This window comes from Taudactylus pleione, unplaced genomic scaffold (genome assembly GCF_031769625.1).
Source record: "Taudactylus pleione unplaced genomic scaffold, aTauple2 ptg000376l, whole genome shotgun sequence".
NCBI lineage: Eukaryota > Metazoa > Chordata > Amphibia > Anura > Myobatrachidae > Taudactylus > Taudactylus pleione.
Window position 1 is genome coordinate 5,938,253 of NW_028284777.1, and position 17,659 is coordinate 5,955,911.

General features: G+C 41.7%; 1 protein-coding gene across 3 annotated transcripts in view; it reads left to right on the forward strand.

Moving 5' to 3' along the window:
- Positions 1 to 17,659, forward strand: part of AFF1 (ALF transcription elongation factor 1) — a 171,359-nt gene that overhangs the window by 111,874 nt on the left and 41,826 nt on the right. For all 3 annotated transcript variants that reach the window (XM_088445048.1, XM_088445049.1, XM_088445050.1), the window contains 5 exons: positions 5,909 to 5,950; positions 11,619 to 11,705; positions 13,007 to 13,043; positions 15,079 to 15,130; positions 17,582 to 17,630. In XM_088445048.1, the coding sequence (XP_088301174.1) occupies positions 5,909 to 5,950; positions 11,619 to 11,705; positions 13,007 to 13,043; positions 15,079 to 15,130; positions 17,582 to 17,630 (267 nt within the window). The remainder of the gene's footprint in view (positions 1 to 5,908; positions 5,951 to 11,618; positions 11,706 to 13,006; positions 13,044 to 15,078; positions 15,131 to 17,581; positions 17,631 to 17,659) is intronic.

A 17,659-nucleotide genomic window follows, 5' to 3' on the forward strand; every position in this document is an offset into this window, starting at 1 on the left:
GTCTTGATTTCTATGATGGCTTTTACACAGTCGAGTCACATTATTATGACCACCAGCTAATGGCCAGAGTAACTGTCGTGTGCAGCACGGACAGCAGCTAGACAGGCTGGGAGTGACTCAATAAGATGCTGGGAGGTTGGCACAGTTCTCTGGAGCCATGCTGACTGCAGTGCATCCCACAGCTGCTGGAGGGTGTGTGGTGGAGTATCCATAGAGCGAACACAAGTCTGGGGAATTAGGGGGCAAGGGAAGTACTTGAAAATCTTGGTTGTGCTCGTCCAACCACTGTCGGACATTTCTAGCCATGTGACATGTCTCATTGTCTTGCTGGGAGATCCCATCTGCCTCAGGGAAGACAATCCGCATGTATGGATATACGTGCTCTGCAAGGATGGATTGAATAAACCAAATCAATTGAGGGTGCCTTCCACATTGATGAGTGGGTCCAGAGATTGGCATGAAAACATTCCCCCAGACCATAACGCTGTCACCACCAGCTTGTGTTGAGGGTGTTTGTTCTCTGATGTTTCTCATCTGACACACCAACGTCCATCCGTTCAATGAAGCAGAAAACATGACTCATCGGAGAAGGCAACCCTTCACCAATCAGCGGAGTTCCAATTCCGATACAGGCGTGAAAATTGAATCCTTTTCCGCCGATGCACCTTCTTTAGCATAGGTACAGTGACCATCCGTTTGCTTCGGATCCCCATACGCAGCAGGGTTCGCTAAGCTGTCCTTTTAGACACACGTCTGGTGGCCCCCAGGTTCATTTTGAGGTGAGCTGCTACACTGTAGTGTGTCTGTCGGTCGGCCCTCACGCACCTTTGTGGCCGACGTTCATCTCGCATTAATGGCACGTGGTGCTCCACAGTTTCCGCTTTGGTCATTACAATGGTGCCATTTGTCCAGTCACGATAAACCTTCACCACTGCAGCATGCGAACAGTTCACAAACTGCGCTGTTTCAGAAATACTGCCACCCTTGGCCCAAAAGCCAATCATCCCTTTTTTCAACTCTGATAAATCGACCCTTTTACCCATGACGGCCACGAGTGATATGTGTGCAGACGGCCTATCGCACAACTTATATACCCACCAAGCCAGCGCATGGCATGTGACTTACTTCATGGGCTACGCGCTGCCGATGTAAAATGTAGGAGTCGATCGTAATAATGTGACTCGACTGTGTATATTTGTGTTGATAGTATAGTGGATGGTGCACCATTTCCAGTGTTGCATTTCCATCAGTTAGGCAGGTCGTCTCTTGTTTAATATAGATATTACATATACTAATATCATACTATGCAAGACTTTGGGCCTGATTCAGAGATGGACACGTGATGTTTATGCAGTTGAGCGATATCGGTGATCTATGCGTGCATCGCACTGCACATTCAATGTTTCATTACCATTGTTTCTCACAATTAAGATTCATTCACAAAGTGTTTGACAGGCAGGTACCTTTTGTAAATGGCAATGGGGAGAGGGGTGTAGAGACTTGGCGTATCGCGACCATTTTCAGGGCCTGCAACTATGATTCCGTACTCAGTAGTAATAGTTCCTGTGTCTCAGTTCCTGCTGCCATTCTGCGCGACCATAGGGTTACTCAGAAGGCTGATTGCCGACTGATCTGCGACTGATAGGTCTTTGTACACAGTTGCTTGGATTTGCGAAGCCGCCGGTGGGCGTCTTAATACAAGCACTGGCTGCTGTGACATTTGCATTTTTCTGCACAGCCGGTACATACAAATTCACAGCTGCTGTGGTATTGGCCTACATCCCTGTCTCAGGCCCTTTGTCCCGTCAGGCCTATACTCCACACCACCACTTCCTACTGATGTAGTGGAGTCTTCATGTGGTCTGGAGCAGAGGGATAGCATTTGTCATGGCCAGTACGCTGACTGTAGCGTACATTCTAATCAATGGAGACTCGGAACTCTTGGACGGGGATTTTTGTTTTGCCCACATGTTATACCCCTTTTACACCAAACTCCCCAGGTCTGACCCGGGATTTGGAACACGTTTCCAACCCGGATCAGACCCGGGACAACCCCCTTTTACACTGCGACGCCCGAGTCGGCACCATTCACACCTGACCCAGGTCAGCACTGACCCGTCTGTCCGGCGAAGGTGACCAGCGCTTTTTCCCCTACCTCCCCCTCCACGACCTACTTACCTTATCCTGCAGCGGTCCAGAGGCAGGGAGAGCAGATGGGGTGCGTTGCTTCATGCCGCTCGGGCAGGTGCTGCTTGCAGTGGCTGCTTGGAGATAAAGCCGGCCAATCAGGTGGCATGCGGCGCGACCCGGGTCATCGTGAGCCAGGCCGCGCCATTTACATTGCAGGGTGACACGGGAACAACCCGTGCTCAACCCTGCAATCAAGCAGGGTTGGATCCCCAGGTCACTGGACCCAGGTTGATCAGTTTACACCGACTAAAATCCTGGGGTTATGCGCGTTCACATGCATCAACCCGGGATATTTCAGTCGGTGTAAAAGGGGTATTATTGAAGCATGTACTTAACAAGAGTACCATCATATAGTGATAACAATCTGTTTAATGTGAGTTGTTTTTATGTTCATTCAGTGGTCCAAAAATGCATGTGCACGGTAAACTATACTTCCATTTTACTGCCCATTTCAGTATACAGGAAGGATGAGATTTTATATTTTCATTGCGCCAGTGACTGTAAGGGCTGAGAAGACATAGCAGTAGAGGGAATGGGAAACATGGCTTAGATAAGGGTACCCACTATGTCCTCTGAACGTCTTCTACCTGTAATGAACTATTCTTCAACTATATTTTGCAGTCATTTAAACAGATGTGAGCAGATGAAGACAGCAAGAGCAGAGAATGGAATAAAACATCAGTAATTACATGCAATTATCTGCAGATGTTCACAAAATCCATTGGGCTTTCATGTTGAAAACATAGACTTGCAAAAATATGTGCACATGTCAATTGTAGCAGAAGGATGCTGAAATAAAACGGACTACTGTTTTGTACTTTTATCTGTGACTGCTTTGATCCATCTTCCACTCATACATAGGGATCTCTGCATTCATACAGTATAATCCAATAAAAGCTTTGCATTCACTTTTTTTTTTCTTTGACATTCATGATCTGTAACAGTTGAAAAGTAAGTCATTTGTATTTGTTTTTTAATTTGAAAGAAAAATCCATACAATTACTTTTTTTTTTTATTTTGCAAAATTTGTTTAGTAGTGGTCATACACTTAAATATTTGATCTAAAGATCTAATAATTTTTATATTTAATTGTGAGAAAATATAAGATCTGTGTATAACTTACCTTTGCTTATGTAATGAAATCTATCCGTTACATTGATGCAGTGTGCAGGTAAATGCTGATTAAAGCCACATGAACACACAATGCATATTGTAACATTTTCATGCAGACTCCAACCACACTTTTTGACTCTAATCTAAATTTAGAAAATGAAATGATAGTGTCAGTAATATGGTGTAGGAATTCAAACCTACAAATGTATTGGTTAGTCTGAATGCAAAGTACACTGGATGGGTTGGGTACGGGATGCCGACGCTCTGGATCCCGCTGGTCAGAATCTCGATGCCGGCATCCCGAGAGGGTTAGGATACTGACACCTGTCGGTAAGTATCCTAACCCTAAACCTTGCTCCTCGCACCCTAAACCTAACCACCACCCCCTAGTGCCTAACCCCACTACTTACCGTCAGGATGCCAGGGCTGGGATTCTGACTGGTGTCGGGATTCCGGCGCCGGCATTATGAGCACCGACAGCCTTTCAACTACCTCCCCACTGGGCCATTGGCCTATATTACTACATATACAAATTGCCTAGATTACTACATATGTAAATGTTGGGCAGGTCTCTTTACTGATGATAGTACATCCATTATAGTTCTGTAAATGAATGCAGGTCTGTTAATGATGTTAAAATAAGTGTTAATAGGAAGCAGAATGTTTCCCCATTATCATCCAAGTGTGGGTCACTTTATCTGCTGGAAGTGATCATTTAAGCATAGAGTTCCTGTGAAACTGAGGTGGATTTATTTCACTGATTAGATAGAAGTAGGCACGGTTTCAGATCACCGTGCAGAATCAGAAAAGGGTATTGTTTCTTACCCTATGTAGAGCACATGGTCTTTTGGCTTTACTTAAACAGAGTTTATTTTGGCTGGCATTTGTCATAATGGAGCCCAAACAGCCATTAAAACTTCAAACTTCTTTTCCTATTGACCTATAACTTATCTCTACGAAATGAAATCTATTAACTGTACAATCGTGTCTCATTTTTTCTGCCCTTTCTGATAAGCATGAATGACAACATCAATTTGCTGGTTGCTTGCACTTTGGTCAGTTCCGTAGCATTGCTTCTACATCAGTTTATTTTGTTTCAATTACGGTTCACTGCCCTGTGGACATATGCACACACATTAAAGGAAAACGAAGTCAAACTTTGAACTGTAATAAGACTTGTAATTTTTGCACAGATGCAAAGCTTTGAATCCTCAGTTGGTTGTTTTGTTGACAGCATGGAGTAGATGGCTGGGCAGCAGGTCGCTCCAACTGTCCCATTAGAAATGCAAACTACGTACACCATCGATTAATGTCGAACTGACTCCGAAAGGTTGAAAATCCCACAAGTACTGTAGCTGTGTCTTGGGGAGAGAAATGTTTCTGGTACTTAGAGAGGGCTTTCTCAGTGCTGTTTTATTTATGGATGGACTTATATATGTTTACTTTGTACATTAGTGCACTATTGTTTGGTGACACTATTTCGTGGAATTGTACAGAGGGAACGCTGCTTCCCAAGAATGTTCCAATCCTGGTCTTGCTCTATAATAAAGATTCATCCTTTATTGTATGCTACATAATAAGAGTTTTTTATGCTTTAGTGTACATTTGAATACATTCAAAGATCAAATCGGATTTATTAATTGTGGTATAATTCTATTTGCATAGTTGGCTAAATCTCTTTTACTCCCGTGTCTTTTACTGTTTTGTACCTAATAGAGTTTTACATTGTATGTATGTTTTATTTGAGCTGTTCAGGAATATGTTAATTCTCTTAAAATACATAGGTGTTGACCCTAATACCCCTTTCCGCCGGCCAAAATTCCCGGGTTATTGCTGTGTCAACCCAAATAGCGGCTCAGTGGAAAAGGCTCCTAGGAAAAAAATCCCAGGTCGATTTTTGACCCGGCATTTCTTCCCGGGTCTCGAGCAGCGTTTTACGTGGGTAAAACCTTGGTCAGGCTCAGTGGGAACTGGAAACCCAGGTCTTCCAAACCAGGACCCGTTTTCAACATGGTGATGCTATTCGCAAGCTGTCACCGGGGAGGGAGATATTACAGCCTCCCTGTATGGTCCAGACCATTCCGGTTTTTACCCCATCCCCGCTTCATATGGGGAGGCTGTAATCTCTCCCTGCCCATCTCCCCGGTGACAGCGGTGACATCACACAGCCTCCCGAAAGAACACCCTCCCCTGGTCACTGGCCCGCTCTGTTTTTGCATTCTGGGGAGAGCTGGAGTTTCCGACGCTTGGTGATAACATCATCTCTAAGACCCCGGCACTGCACCCGTGTGCAGTGTGGGCCTCACCCGACTTGGAACAGTGTTCCATATCCCGGGACAGACCCGGGATATTAGTGGAAAAGGGGTATTAGATATCATTGAGTAGTGCAATGCTGCAAAATTTGTTTACACTGCAGTTCCTAGCTACTTCTACCTTATCTACACACATCTTACAGCCAACAATGCATTGCTACCTGCAACTCTACAGACATTTCCAGTTGCATGATTCAAATAAAGGTTTTAATTTTGGTGGCATTTTGATTTTTCTTGCCTTAAATATTTGCTGTTCGAAAAAAAAATGTAACTTTATTTATGTTCTTTTTCAGACCTTCACCAATGAAGCCCATTGTGTTGAAGAAATTTTGAAGGTTTGTGCAAATTTTCTTACTTGGTATTCATCCAAATGCTGTAGCTATTTCATGCTTGCCGACATTCTGGCAGCCCACTCCGGGAGGGGGCAGCGAGGTCGGCCAAGCGGAGGAGCGTGGCGGGGCGCGCCCGGGAATATTACCTGGAGGAGAGGGGCGTAGCCACGTGAGTGCATCATTTTGGCCACGCCCCAGCTACACAATGTCGAGATTACTAGCATTGTGAAGCAGGGGACGGGTCATGATGACGCCATTCAGCGGGAATCGCGTCATCGCCCTCCGCTGCGGGGTTTGTAATTTTTTTGGGGTGGCCCACAGCCGGCAGGCTTGCCTACTTTTCCGGGGGACCGGGAGTGCCGCACTATTTTTGGGATGCTGCTGGCCAAATCGGGGGAGTAGGCAAGTATGAGCTATTTTGACACCAGACCTTTAAAGAACTTTTTAACTGTGTAGGTGAAATTGATTTATATACTACCTTTTGGGGCTGATTCTGAGTTGGGAGCAAAGAAGTGACAGACAGCTTTATTTTTACACTGCAATTTACATTTTAAATTCCTCTCACATTTATATCTCTGCACATTTTCCATCTGCCCCACCTGCAGTGCAGCATGGTTTTGCCAAGGTTACTTTCTCTTTTTTTTTGCTTTGTGCCCAGCTCAGAATCAGTCCCTTTAGCTACAATTTAAAATATGGTCAAAGACAGGGTGAAGGTGACAAATATAGTTTTCTCTTTCTCTCACACTGTATGTATGTATGTATGGTCTTTCATTGTACCTCATTGTACCTCAGCATAAAGTTTGAGGGTTCTATTAATAATAACTTTTACCTATGTGTGATGAACACTAATAGACACAAAGTACAAATATTTCCTCATACTCTATTGCTGCAGTCACACCAAACATTGACTCTGCTAGTGCTGAGCATCTTTTTTATGTCCTTTTCGCCTGAAAATGCGGCTTAGTTGCACCACGACTTAGACACACCACGAGACTACACTGATGCATTTGATATGCGACACCTGACAGGTGAGATATGCTAGGTGTCTCGCGCCTCTGTGCGACTGAATCTGTATACGAAGCACAACGGAACTTGGTGTGGTAAAATGCAGCAGCAGCCGATGCACCGTAGCACTTTATATTAGTCACATACCGATATACAAGTGTTCATATCACATTAGTCAGTGCAGTCTCATGGTGCGTCTTAGTCGCATCGCATCGCGACTAAGATGCATTTTTGGACAAAAAGATGCTCGGCTCTGGCAGTCACGTGGGAACTGATGGGTCACTGGCACCAGATGTCTTGCGTTGAGTTGCATATTGAGTCTAGGGTGTATGAGGACACATCTGTACTATGGTATATTAACCTATTAACATGTTTTAGAAATTGTCACTAGTTGTTCGGGAAACTTCTGCTCTTATGTAATCCTTACCAACGGTCAGTGTACAATACCTAGTGTCACAACAGTTGGCGATACAACCAACAAAACAATCTGATTTCATTAACTTACTGTTGCCTATATGACCATTCCTTCTCTGTCTCCTCTCATGACTCCTCTCCCCCCCCCCACTTCCACTAACAGTAGGTGTTCCACAAGGTTTTGTTCTTTTTCCATATATACGTCCTCTTTAGGTGAACTCATCAACTCTTTTGACCTCCAATATCATCTATGCTGATGATACCGTGATCTACTTTTCCTACCCTGACCTCTTCCCCTCTCTCCTCAACCATATCTTTCTTAAACTTAGAATGTCTAAAGCCGGGTACACACTAGATGATATGTTGTCCGACCTGGGCAGCGTGTACCGGCTGTGTCGCTGATAATGCGTGCTGACACGTGTCGTAAGTGATATCAGCGGGGGCCATGCTGCCGAATGCAGCATGGCCCCTGCTGTCGCGCCTTTGCTCCCAGCATCGGCAAGTGTGTACACACGTGCTAATGCCAGCACCCCCACCAGGACCCGCTACACGACACATCGGCTAGGTACACATCGTTAAGTGTGTACCTAGCATTAGACTGAGCTGATCATCTTCCCACCCTCTGGCATAACCTTACTTCCCACAATTTCATTATCAATTGATGGCACAACTCTCTCCTCTAGCCCCAAAATACGCTTTCTTTGAGTTATCCTGCACTCCTTCTTCTCCTTCAAACCTCACATTCAGCACTTCCCGCAGTCCTACCATTGCTATCGCAAAAATATTTCCAGGATCAGACCCTTTCTCACCCTGGATGCTACTAAAACCCTCATCCACTCACTGGTCATCTCCAGATTGGGCCACCTCCTCCTATCTGGCCTACCTGACTCCCACCTATCTCCACTCCAATCTGTCCTCAATGCTGCTGCTCAACTCATCTTCCTCTCCAAACGTTCTACATCTGCCTTCCCTCTCCTTCAAGCCCTTCACTGGCTTCCCTGCTGCTTCAGAACCCAATTCATGGTTGTTACATTAACTTACAAAGCCCTCGCCCAATCCTCTCCTATTTTCATCTCTGACCTCATCTCCCTTCACACTCCTGCCCGTCCACTTCGCTCAACAAATGCATGCCATCTGTCCTGCCAACTGATTGCTTCCTCCCACTCCTGCCTCCAAGATTTTGCCCATGCTGCTCCCTGCCTCCGGAAATCTATTGCTATCAGAATCTCCACCTCTCTACAAATCTTCAAACAGGCTCTCAAGACATACTACTTCATCAAGGCCTTCCAGCTCTCATCCTAACCTGCTACTACGTGTTCTTTCCTCCGTGTCTACCCCATTTGTGTCATGCCGGTTTATCTTCCCCTCCCCTTTAGAATGTAATCTCACATGAGCAGGGCCCTCTACCCTCTTGTGCTACTCCTTACTTGTACTTTCTTCTACTCCTTACTCCCCACAAGGGCACCTAACATTTGATTGCTGACTCCCTGCTGCTTATTTTGAGTGTTATAATTGCTAATGCAGCATTGTGTATAAACCATGTACTTGTCTTGCATTGTATTGTACTGTAAGTCACTGGTTTCTTGTTCACTTATTTGTTTATGTACTTCGTAAGGCGCTGCGGAACACTTGTGGTGCCATATAAATAAAGGAGGATGATAATCATAACTGCGAGTTCCATCCACGGAAGCTGTTCGTTACATTACTATGCACTTCACTGGTTATATTCGTCATGCAATTTAACTGTAAAAGCCTATTTGCGGAACCTCCGGCAATTATACAGCATGTAATTTGGGAGTAGTACATGAAAAAGTGGGAAAATCACCCTGAACCATAAAAAAATGACAAATAAGATTGGATAACAGTGTAGAAGGCTATTAGTGACCATAAGTAAAGTATTAACTGGCTAATATTTTTTTTAAAAACTCTCAGAAATGGTTAGGTTAGTTTATGATTGAATTAGGTCAAAAGCATCTATTTATAACTTTTTCAACACAATTTAAAAAAATATATATAAAATATATATTATTTTTTTGAACACAACATTTGTTTTTTTGCATATCGGTCAGCGATATATTGGGCTATTGATGATCAAACCATCATGATTATACATTTTCTCAGATCTCGTCGGCAGACACTGGGGGAGGGTGTAGGGATGCAGAGGGGCCAGGAGGTCATACTGCCAGTGTGCACCAATTGCGTTGTGTGCGACCATGTCGGGTAACGCAAAGCCTGGCGTGGTTGCAAATGATGTGATCATGCCAGGCAAGTGGTTAAAAGTACCAAATGGCTGACTTTAACTTTTTATATTAACAGTAGAAACATGATAGCAAGTGTTTTTCACCAAATTAAAGCCTATAGATTATCTTGGGGTGCAAAAAAATGTTTGTAATGTGATTTCTAATTGTTCTATATTGATAAAAAAATACTTGTAATTCCCATCTGCAAGATCAATTAGTTTATCATTTATATAACACCCCAAAAATACATGGGATGTGGTATAATTTGTCGACATCCAGAAGCTTGTTAGCATTAGGTCAACGATCAATATGTAGATATGAACATGGTTAAAATGTTGACATGTTCAGAATGTTGACTTTTAACATGTCATCCTTTTTTTTTAATTTTTTTTTTATTATTATTATTATTATTATTTTAGCCTAACCAAATCATGCTATTTTTACCAAAGGTTCAGTCTCAACATTTTTACCTTAAATAAAGATGTTTCCCTTCTTTTCACCTGTTTAAACTGCAAAATAAAATCTGCATTAACTCCTTTTGTTAACTTAACATACTGTGATGTCAGACCTAAACTTCAAATACAGTTACCACATATGGGTTGGGGGATACGGTCACAAACCCAACAATCAAGATTGCAGCACTTAGAATGCTTGCGCTGGAATCCTGATACCTGGCAGAATCCAGGCGCCGGCATCCCGACTGCCGCAAACACAACGCTAAGTAATGGGGTTATGGGGAGGGTTAGGGTTAGGCACTAAGGGGGGATGTTTAGGGTGTGGGCAGGTGGAGGTTAGGTTTAGGCACTAGGGGGGAGGTTAGGTTTAGGCACCAGAAAGGGAGGGTTAGGATACTGACCAACAAGTGTCGGTATCCTAACCCTGTTGGGATGCCTTCGTCTGCGTTCTGACCGTTGGGATCCCGAGCGACGGCGTTCTGTACCCAACAGGATGCCAGGGCACGGAATGAATGCCGGCGGTCAGAATCCCCGACGCCGGCATCCCGACAGGGTAAGGATATAGACACCTGTCAGTCAGTATCCTAACCTCCCTCCCCACTGCCTAAACCTAACCCTCCCCCATTAGTGCCTATCCCTAATACTAGCCCTAGTGTCTCAACCGAACCCCCAACACTAACCCTAGTACTTACCACCGTGATTCCGGCACCAGCATTCTAAGTGCGGGCTTCCTGACTGTCGGTATTATGACCGTATCCCAACACACATGAATAGTCAGCATTTAAATCTGCATATATTACTGCACATAGTAGAAACTATGAATTTACATATACACTTGTTAAGGGGCGTGAGTGTTGGCTGTATTACTCTAATTATCCAGTTTCATTCTGACTGACTGGATCCTAGTTTTTTCAGTAGGCAGGAAGGCTGTTATTATGTTAGTTTAAAGGACTTCCTGTTACATTTCCATATTTTGTGACTATAGTGGTAAATAATAAAACTTTAAATTTCTAGATTTGACAATCATTTAAATATTTAAAATATGCAGTGTTTGTGTAATTTATGTTCTCGCCAGATATATGTATTTATGACTGTAAGCATTGAGGACATTCAAAGCAATGTCTTTGTTGTATTTTCATATTAATCTCTACCTACTTTCTATACTAGCAGAATCCTGCCATACATTTGCTACATAAAATAGCATGCTTATTCCTTACAATGACATACTTCCAGACGTGCCCTATGCCATCTGTAAATAATTATTTTTGCCTACATAACATTTTAATTGCAGTTATCTGAATTGGTAGCAAAGGTGAATTAAGCGCACACATTTAATTCCCCTCATTTTTTTTGCATATAGAATATAGGGAACAGATCATTGTTTGCTAGGTAACGGGCATGAATTTATGACCAATGTATTGTCTTCAGCATAATACCATCTGTTCTCTGATATAGGGCATTTTGCTTTGTGGATGTTTTTATGATGAATGAAGTGTTGTTTGACCTCACAATGCTTAGAAGCTATATACATCACTTAGACTATATTTGTTTATTTAGGAAATGACACATTCATGGCCTCCACCATTAACAGCCATCCACACACCAAGCACCGCTGAACCTTCCAAATTTGCTTTTCCTGTTAAGGTTTGTTCTTCATTCTTGAATGTATATTAAGTAGTATTTGGGAATTGTTTAAGTAAACCTTTTATGTTTAAAAGTGTGTAGATATTTACAGATATATTCACAAGTTTGGTCAAATTGAATGTTCTACTGAATCTCTTAAGTGAAAATAAGTTAACAAGACCTCTGCAGGGTAAACTGTAGAGCGAGATGAGTTAGTAAAAACGTGAATTGTTATAGTGACATTAGAAACAATGGGTTCTAAAATTTTGGGTTGGCCTTCATTCCTCAGACTTAAATATTATTTGCATACAAGAAGACCTAAATATATTTCTGAGCCTGAAGATTTCTTTACGCAATAGTGGGAAAGTTTTTTATTTTATGTTTTAAATTCAGTAAATTGTAATTATGCATTATGTGCAGAGATACGTATGTTTGAATTTGGCATTACTGCTTTTAAAATGTGTATCCACTTATTTCATGTAAGCCACGCTCGCCTACTCTCCCAGAATGTCCGGGAGGCTCCCGAAAATCAGGGGGAGATCCGGTTGGCCAATGATGGGCGCTCCAGGAGGCCGGTGATGCAATTCATGTTGAATTGTGTAATCATGGCCTCGCCCCCACTTTACAGTCATGGAAATCGCAGCATTGTGTATCAGGTCACGCCATCATGCCCACCATGCTGCCTATTTTGCCAGACTTGTGTCCCCCCATACCCCCAACCCCCCCCCCCACAGAGCCGACCTGGCTCCTTCTACCCGGAGGGGCAGCCAGTAAGAGCTTAGTATTAAGTTGTATATTCATAAATGTAAACTAAAAATGCTATTAGCTGGCAATGAGATGAGGCATTTTAACATGTCTCGATCTTCTAAGTGAACTTTGCCTCGTCTAGTGGTTCCTCCTTTCCTGCCTGTCAGTACTGTGTGCATAAACTTTTGCACAAATGTTTTCACTGAAGTCTGGCAGCTTCTTACATGGCTTGAGGTAAGTCGGTATAAGAAAACACTGGAGGTGGAGAAGCCAGTAGAGAATGAGGGAGATTATAAGGTGAAGAATAGATGGGGGCCATCTAGCATGAATTTCCATTGCACAAATAGCACAAAGCTAAAACGACCTGAACCAATATGGTAGCTTGGCTGGTTTGGCGGTGTAACAATTCCGTTTTTGGACATTCAGATGTGAAAATTTGTGAAGCTTATAACCTTCAAATGGGCAGATATTTCTACTCTTAGTAGTCATTAATGTTGTTGTGTGCTTGGGTTTGTTGTGCTGATATTAACAAAGGCTTTTTTACATTTCCTTCACTTTCTCCTGCTGCACCTCAGGAAAGTCAGCACGTTCCTTCTGTCAAAGTGAACCACAGTGAGTGATAATAAACTTAGATGTGTAAGAGAGCCTGGGGTGGTGGGTGAGAAACAGAATATCTTTCTATACAATTCTTAAACCTCTGTGTGACATTTTTGTTGCATAATTCCACCTTCAGTGAAGTGTATATATATTTAACATGTTTTTTACATACATACATATATAAAATATGAGGCTCCCTAGTTTGACTTTTAGAACACACTTACTGTTTAATGTATTATTACTCTACTATTGGCTGGCTTCTTTGTAATAGAGCTTATGCAAACACCATATGCACTGCATAGCCACAAAGCATAAACTTACACCTACATGAGTGTTCATTTTTCCAATGCTAATAGCTTTCCATACTAGGGATAGTATGAATTTATGAGAAGAGGTTACGTTCCCTATACATGGCATAAGTAGAAGGCAGCCATTAGAAAACCCTTAAAATAACTGTACAAGCAATGAGCGCGAGAGAGTATACTGCTACCAATAATGACCCTCATGATCTTAAATGTTTTTACATTTATAACTTCCACTAATGGTATGTTTGTGAGGCAGTGAGCACCTAGTATCTCTATGTGAAGGCAGGACTGTTGCACAGGGTCGGTGGGATCAAATTGAAAATTGTGGTTTTAACTCCCCTCGCTGTCCTGGGAACACAGCATTTTTCCGCTCCTCATAGTACCCAGCGCGTACCCCTGGCACCATTGTGCTTTGACCCCTATTTCCCCTGCAGCCTAACTTTATACACCACTCTTAAGAGATCCATCCTCCTGTACATTGTATACAAATGTCAGTTCACTCATTTCTGTAGACGTCTGCGGGTCATTGCTCTTTTCCCAACTATTTGATGAGATTGTAATATTTTCAGAGCATCTCAGTGTACCAGACCAGGATTTATTTTCGTCCCTGACTTTTTCAGAATCCTTACAATGTTAGGCTTTGGAAATATTACAATATTTATCTGCACTATTAATATAAAATCTGTATCCTGAGTATCTTCTGGATTTCTCCATAATTACCTGTGAGCTCAGTGCATAACAGGAGTTGCATATTTTTTTTTTTTCCCATTTAAACTCCATCTGCTTAATTTTAACATCCAGATAAGGCTTTGGAATCTGTTAGCGGACTATTTGGTGCATCCTGTCATGAAAATGTCACACAGAAGATAATTTAGTTTGACTAATCAAAACCTTGCATTTACTCATAACAAAATGTAGCACCTCCTAAACAGTTTTTTTTTTAATTGCAGAAATAAAATATGTATTTATTTGAATACACAATGGGAAATATACAATTATTAAACATTAATAAAAAGTTATGAAAGTATTTATTACACAAATAGAAGTGTATACCCTTTAGTCTTGTCTGTATATATCCATCCATCATGTACAGAACTGTTGAGAAAACTAAATTGATAATCACAGGTTTTGAATGTTTCAAACATTTTTTAAACCCCACTCCCCATAAATCCATTTTTAAAATATACTTGTCACTAACACCATAGATGTGTCATGCCTCAACAATGCTACCAGTTACTCACAAATTAACCTGAATCAGCACAAACATTCCCTGTGTCCACTGAGTCGTAGGTAACATTTCCATGTACATTCATGGGCGTAACTAGGTATTTGAAGGCCCCATAGCAAAAGTTTGGGAGGGCCCCTATATATCACCCAATGGTGACAAATGTATATGACACATGCAACTTTGGCAAGGAAGATGGGCCCCTCCCAGCTCTGGGCCCCGTAGCAGCTGCACCCCTTGCAAATATGGTAGTTACGCCCATGTGTAAATGTTTAATGGTGGTATTTTGGCTTATTTCTTAAATTTGCTATATATTTTTTTTATATTTATTTCTGAGGTACGTCTTTTCCTAAATGTATTTTTGTATTATTATGATAGAGTATAAAATTATTTACTTTTTAGATATAGTTTGTGAGCTCATTCATAGACATTATCCTTTTTAAATGATCTTCCTGGTTTAAAATGTGGCTTAACTTGTTCTTCTCCAGTAGAGAAAACCAATTATCTGTTTCACTTTCAGAACACTATGACGTCTCTCCAAAGGTTTTGCCAAGCCCACAAAAAGGATCATCGTAAGTAATTCTGAGCTCTATTTTCCTAAGTTTGTGTGAATTGTTTTGCAGTGTTTAGGTCGTACAGGTGATTATGTACACTCCATAGTGAGATGACCATGTAAACTTTTGTTATAAAATACATGTATTTATGTTTTTATAGTTTAATAAAGCACTACTAAGAAGTTAAATGAAAGTTGAGATTGTGGTTGCAGGCTTAAAACCCTGGTATCAGCCTGTGTGTATGTGAGAAGCAGAGCCGGCCCTAGCCAAAGTAGTGCTGTAGGCAAGATTTTTGTTGATGCCCCCACCCCATATGGGATCCTGAAAAAAGGGGTGTGGCCTCATGGAGGGGGTGTGGTATTGCTGTGCTTTTCTCCCCTTCCCCCATTGTGCTGTGCTTCCATCCCATGCAGCCTCATTCCCCCCATATATCTGTGTGCATGACATTACCACGTAGCAGCAACAGTTTCTTATTTGTTGTTTCTGGTTTTTATACATTTTGGCAAGTCGGATCTCCAGATAAGGAATGCCATATCTGTATGACTCTGTATCATCATTCATCTAAGAAAAGAAATGGGTAGTAATTTAAGTCATCATATATTGGAATAGAAATTATAACAAAATTAAAAATTTTAGTTTTGTAACATTTTCTCTTGAGGCTTAGTTTGTGGAATTGTAAATATTAACTATAAACATATTGTCGCTCAATAATAGACGTGTAAGTAATTATGGGAAACTTAGGTCAAGATGTTCGTCACATGTTTTGAGGCTAGACACATGAACTGAGTATCTCTATTGAGTTAATCCCAGACAATGCTGAAATGTGCGTAAGTGTATGTTTGCTTAGCTTGTACATTTAATATTTTCATTTAATTCTGTACATGCCCTGTTTCACCTTCAAATAATTGCTTGGCAGTGTAGAATAGCTACGTATTGCTTATTGCTAAAGTGAAAATGTCTCAAGTATTTTTATTATTTCCTACCACTCCTTCATCTGGAAACAAGCCAGCTGTATTATAACTTCATAGTCATTTCTATTGGTTTCCAAAAATTGCAGTCAATATTTGTCCGACAGGACAAGATCGCGACTAGGCTGGTAAGTACCCTAAGACTCCCGCTGTTGTGCCTAACCCTAAGTCTCCCTTCCCGTACCCTAAACCTAACCCTTCCGGGGGGGTGCCTAACACTAACCTCCCCCCAGTGGCACCTAACCCCCCTCCCCCTAGCCTTACCATAACCCTTCCCTCGGGAGTCCCTAAACCTATTTAGACGCCTATCTTAAGTCCCCGGTCGGGCTTTCGTTGTCGGGATATTGACCGGCGGCATCTCGTCCGCCGGTCTTTTAACTACATCCCCTTAAAAGGTTGTAGTCTTTTTTTGGCACCTGACAGATTATCATATTAGTTTAATTTTAACACAAGATCTAAAGTGATGGTTCTATGTGATATAAATAACTGAACACCGCAATATACTTTCCTAGTTAACTTTTAATCTCGTAGACACTCCTTTCATATGTTTGCTTTCAAGGGAAGGGCTGGCAGTGAGAGCAGGAGTGTATGTAACCCTGGGACGGACTTCTTGGTGCTTCTTTATTTGCTGCGATTAGTGACATTAGCATCTGCCATTTGTTTGGTGTCCATGGCTCATACTTACTACACAGCCAACTTCAGGAGTGGATATAGTTCTAACCATGATCCTCTTCTATGAGTACCTCTACATTTCTCCCCATTGTGGCCTGGTAAAGTATACAGAAGAATGGTGTAGCTCCATGGCACACTTACTGGCACCCGTGCCTAGAAGATATGTATATTAGATCTTTTGCTCATTACTTTTTACAGGGTCAGCTTGATGCTGGTATGAAAATTACTAACTCCACCTTTTGATGTACATAACTAAACACCTGTACTATTGTTAGTGTCGGGTACGACAGACATTTCTTCTAATGTATATCACCGTTTTGTTTAACTTTTTCTATACATTTAAATTAATGTTCTACCTAAACTAAGAAATGTTTGCCCTGATTTTGTGAATTTTCAGACTTGCACCCTTGTTCCTTCTCATGATCCCGTTGTCTTTGGTTTGGATTTTGTTTTTTCTCTGTTTGTCACAGGATGCTTTGCCCTTAGGGGTAATACAGCTGTAGGAAGAAGCCATTTTTCATAGCCACAGACACTTCATTTAAGGTGGCATAATTGTATACACAGTGGGAAATGTTCCATATCATTGGCACTCTGTTTTTTTTTGTGCTGAATACTGTCTTAACTCTTGAAATTCTCTTGTGAGATTGAATGGTTTATATAGTAAGGAGGGCTATGTTTGTTATATATTTTCTATATAATTTTTGTCTGTGTGAGTTTCACTATATCATTTTTAAAACATAGTTTTTGTACCTTTTCAAAAAATGTGGGTACCAATTTTTATGTATGCTTAAAAGTAGCTAATCTTTACAAAACCTTCTCTTTCTACCAGCATGTTGGAGGATGACCTCGACATCAGTGAGGACAGTGAGGAAGAGGAGGTATGTCACCACTTTCAGCTCCTACGTGT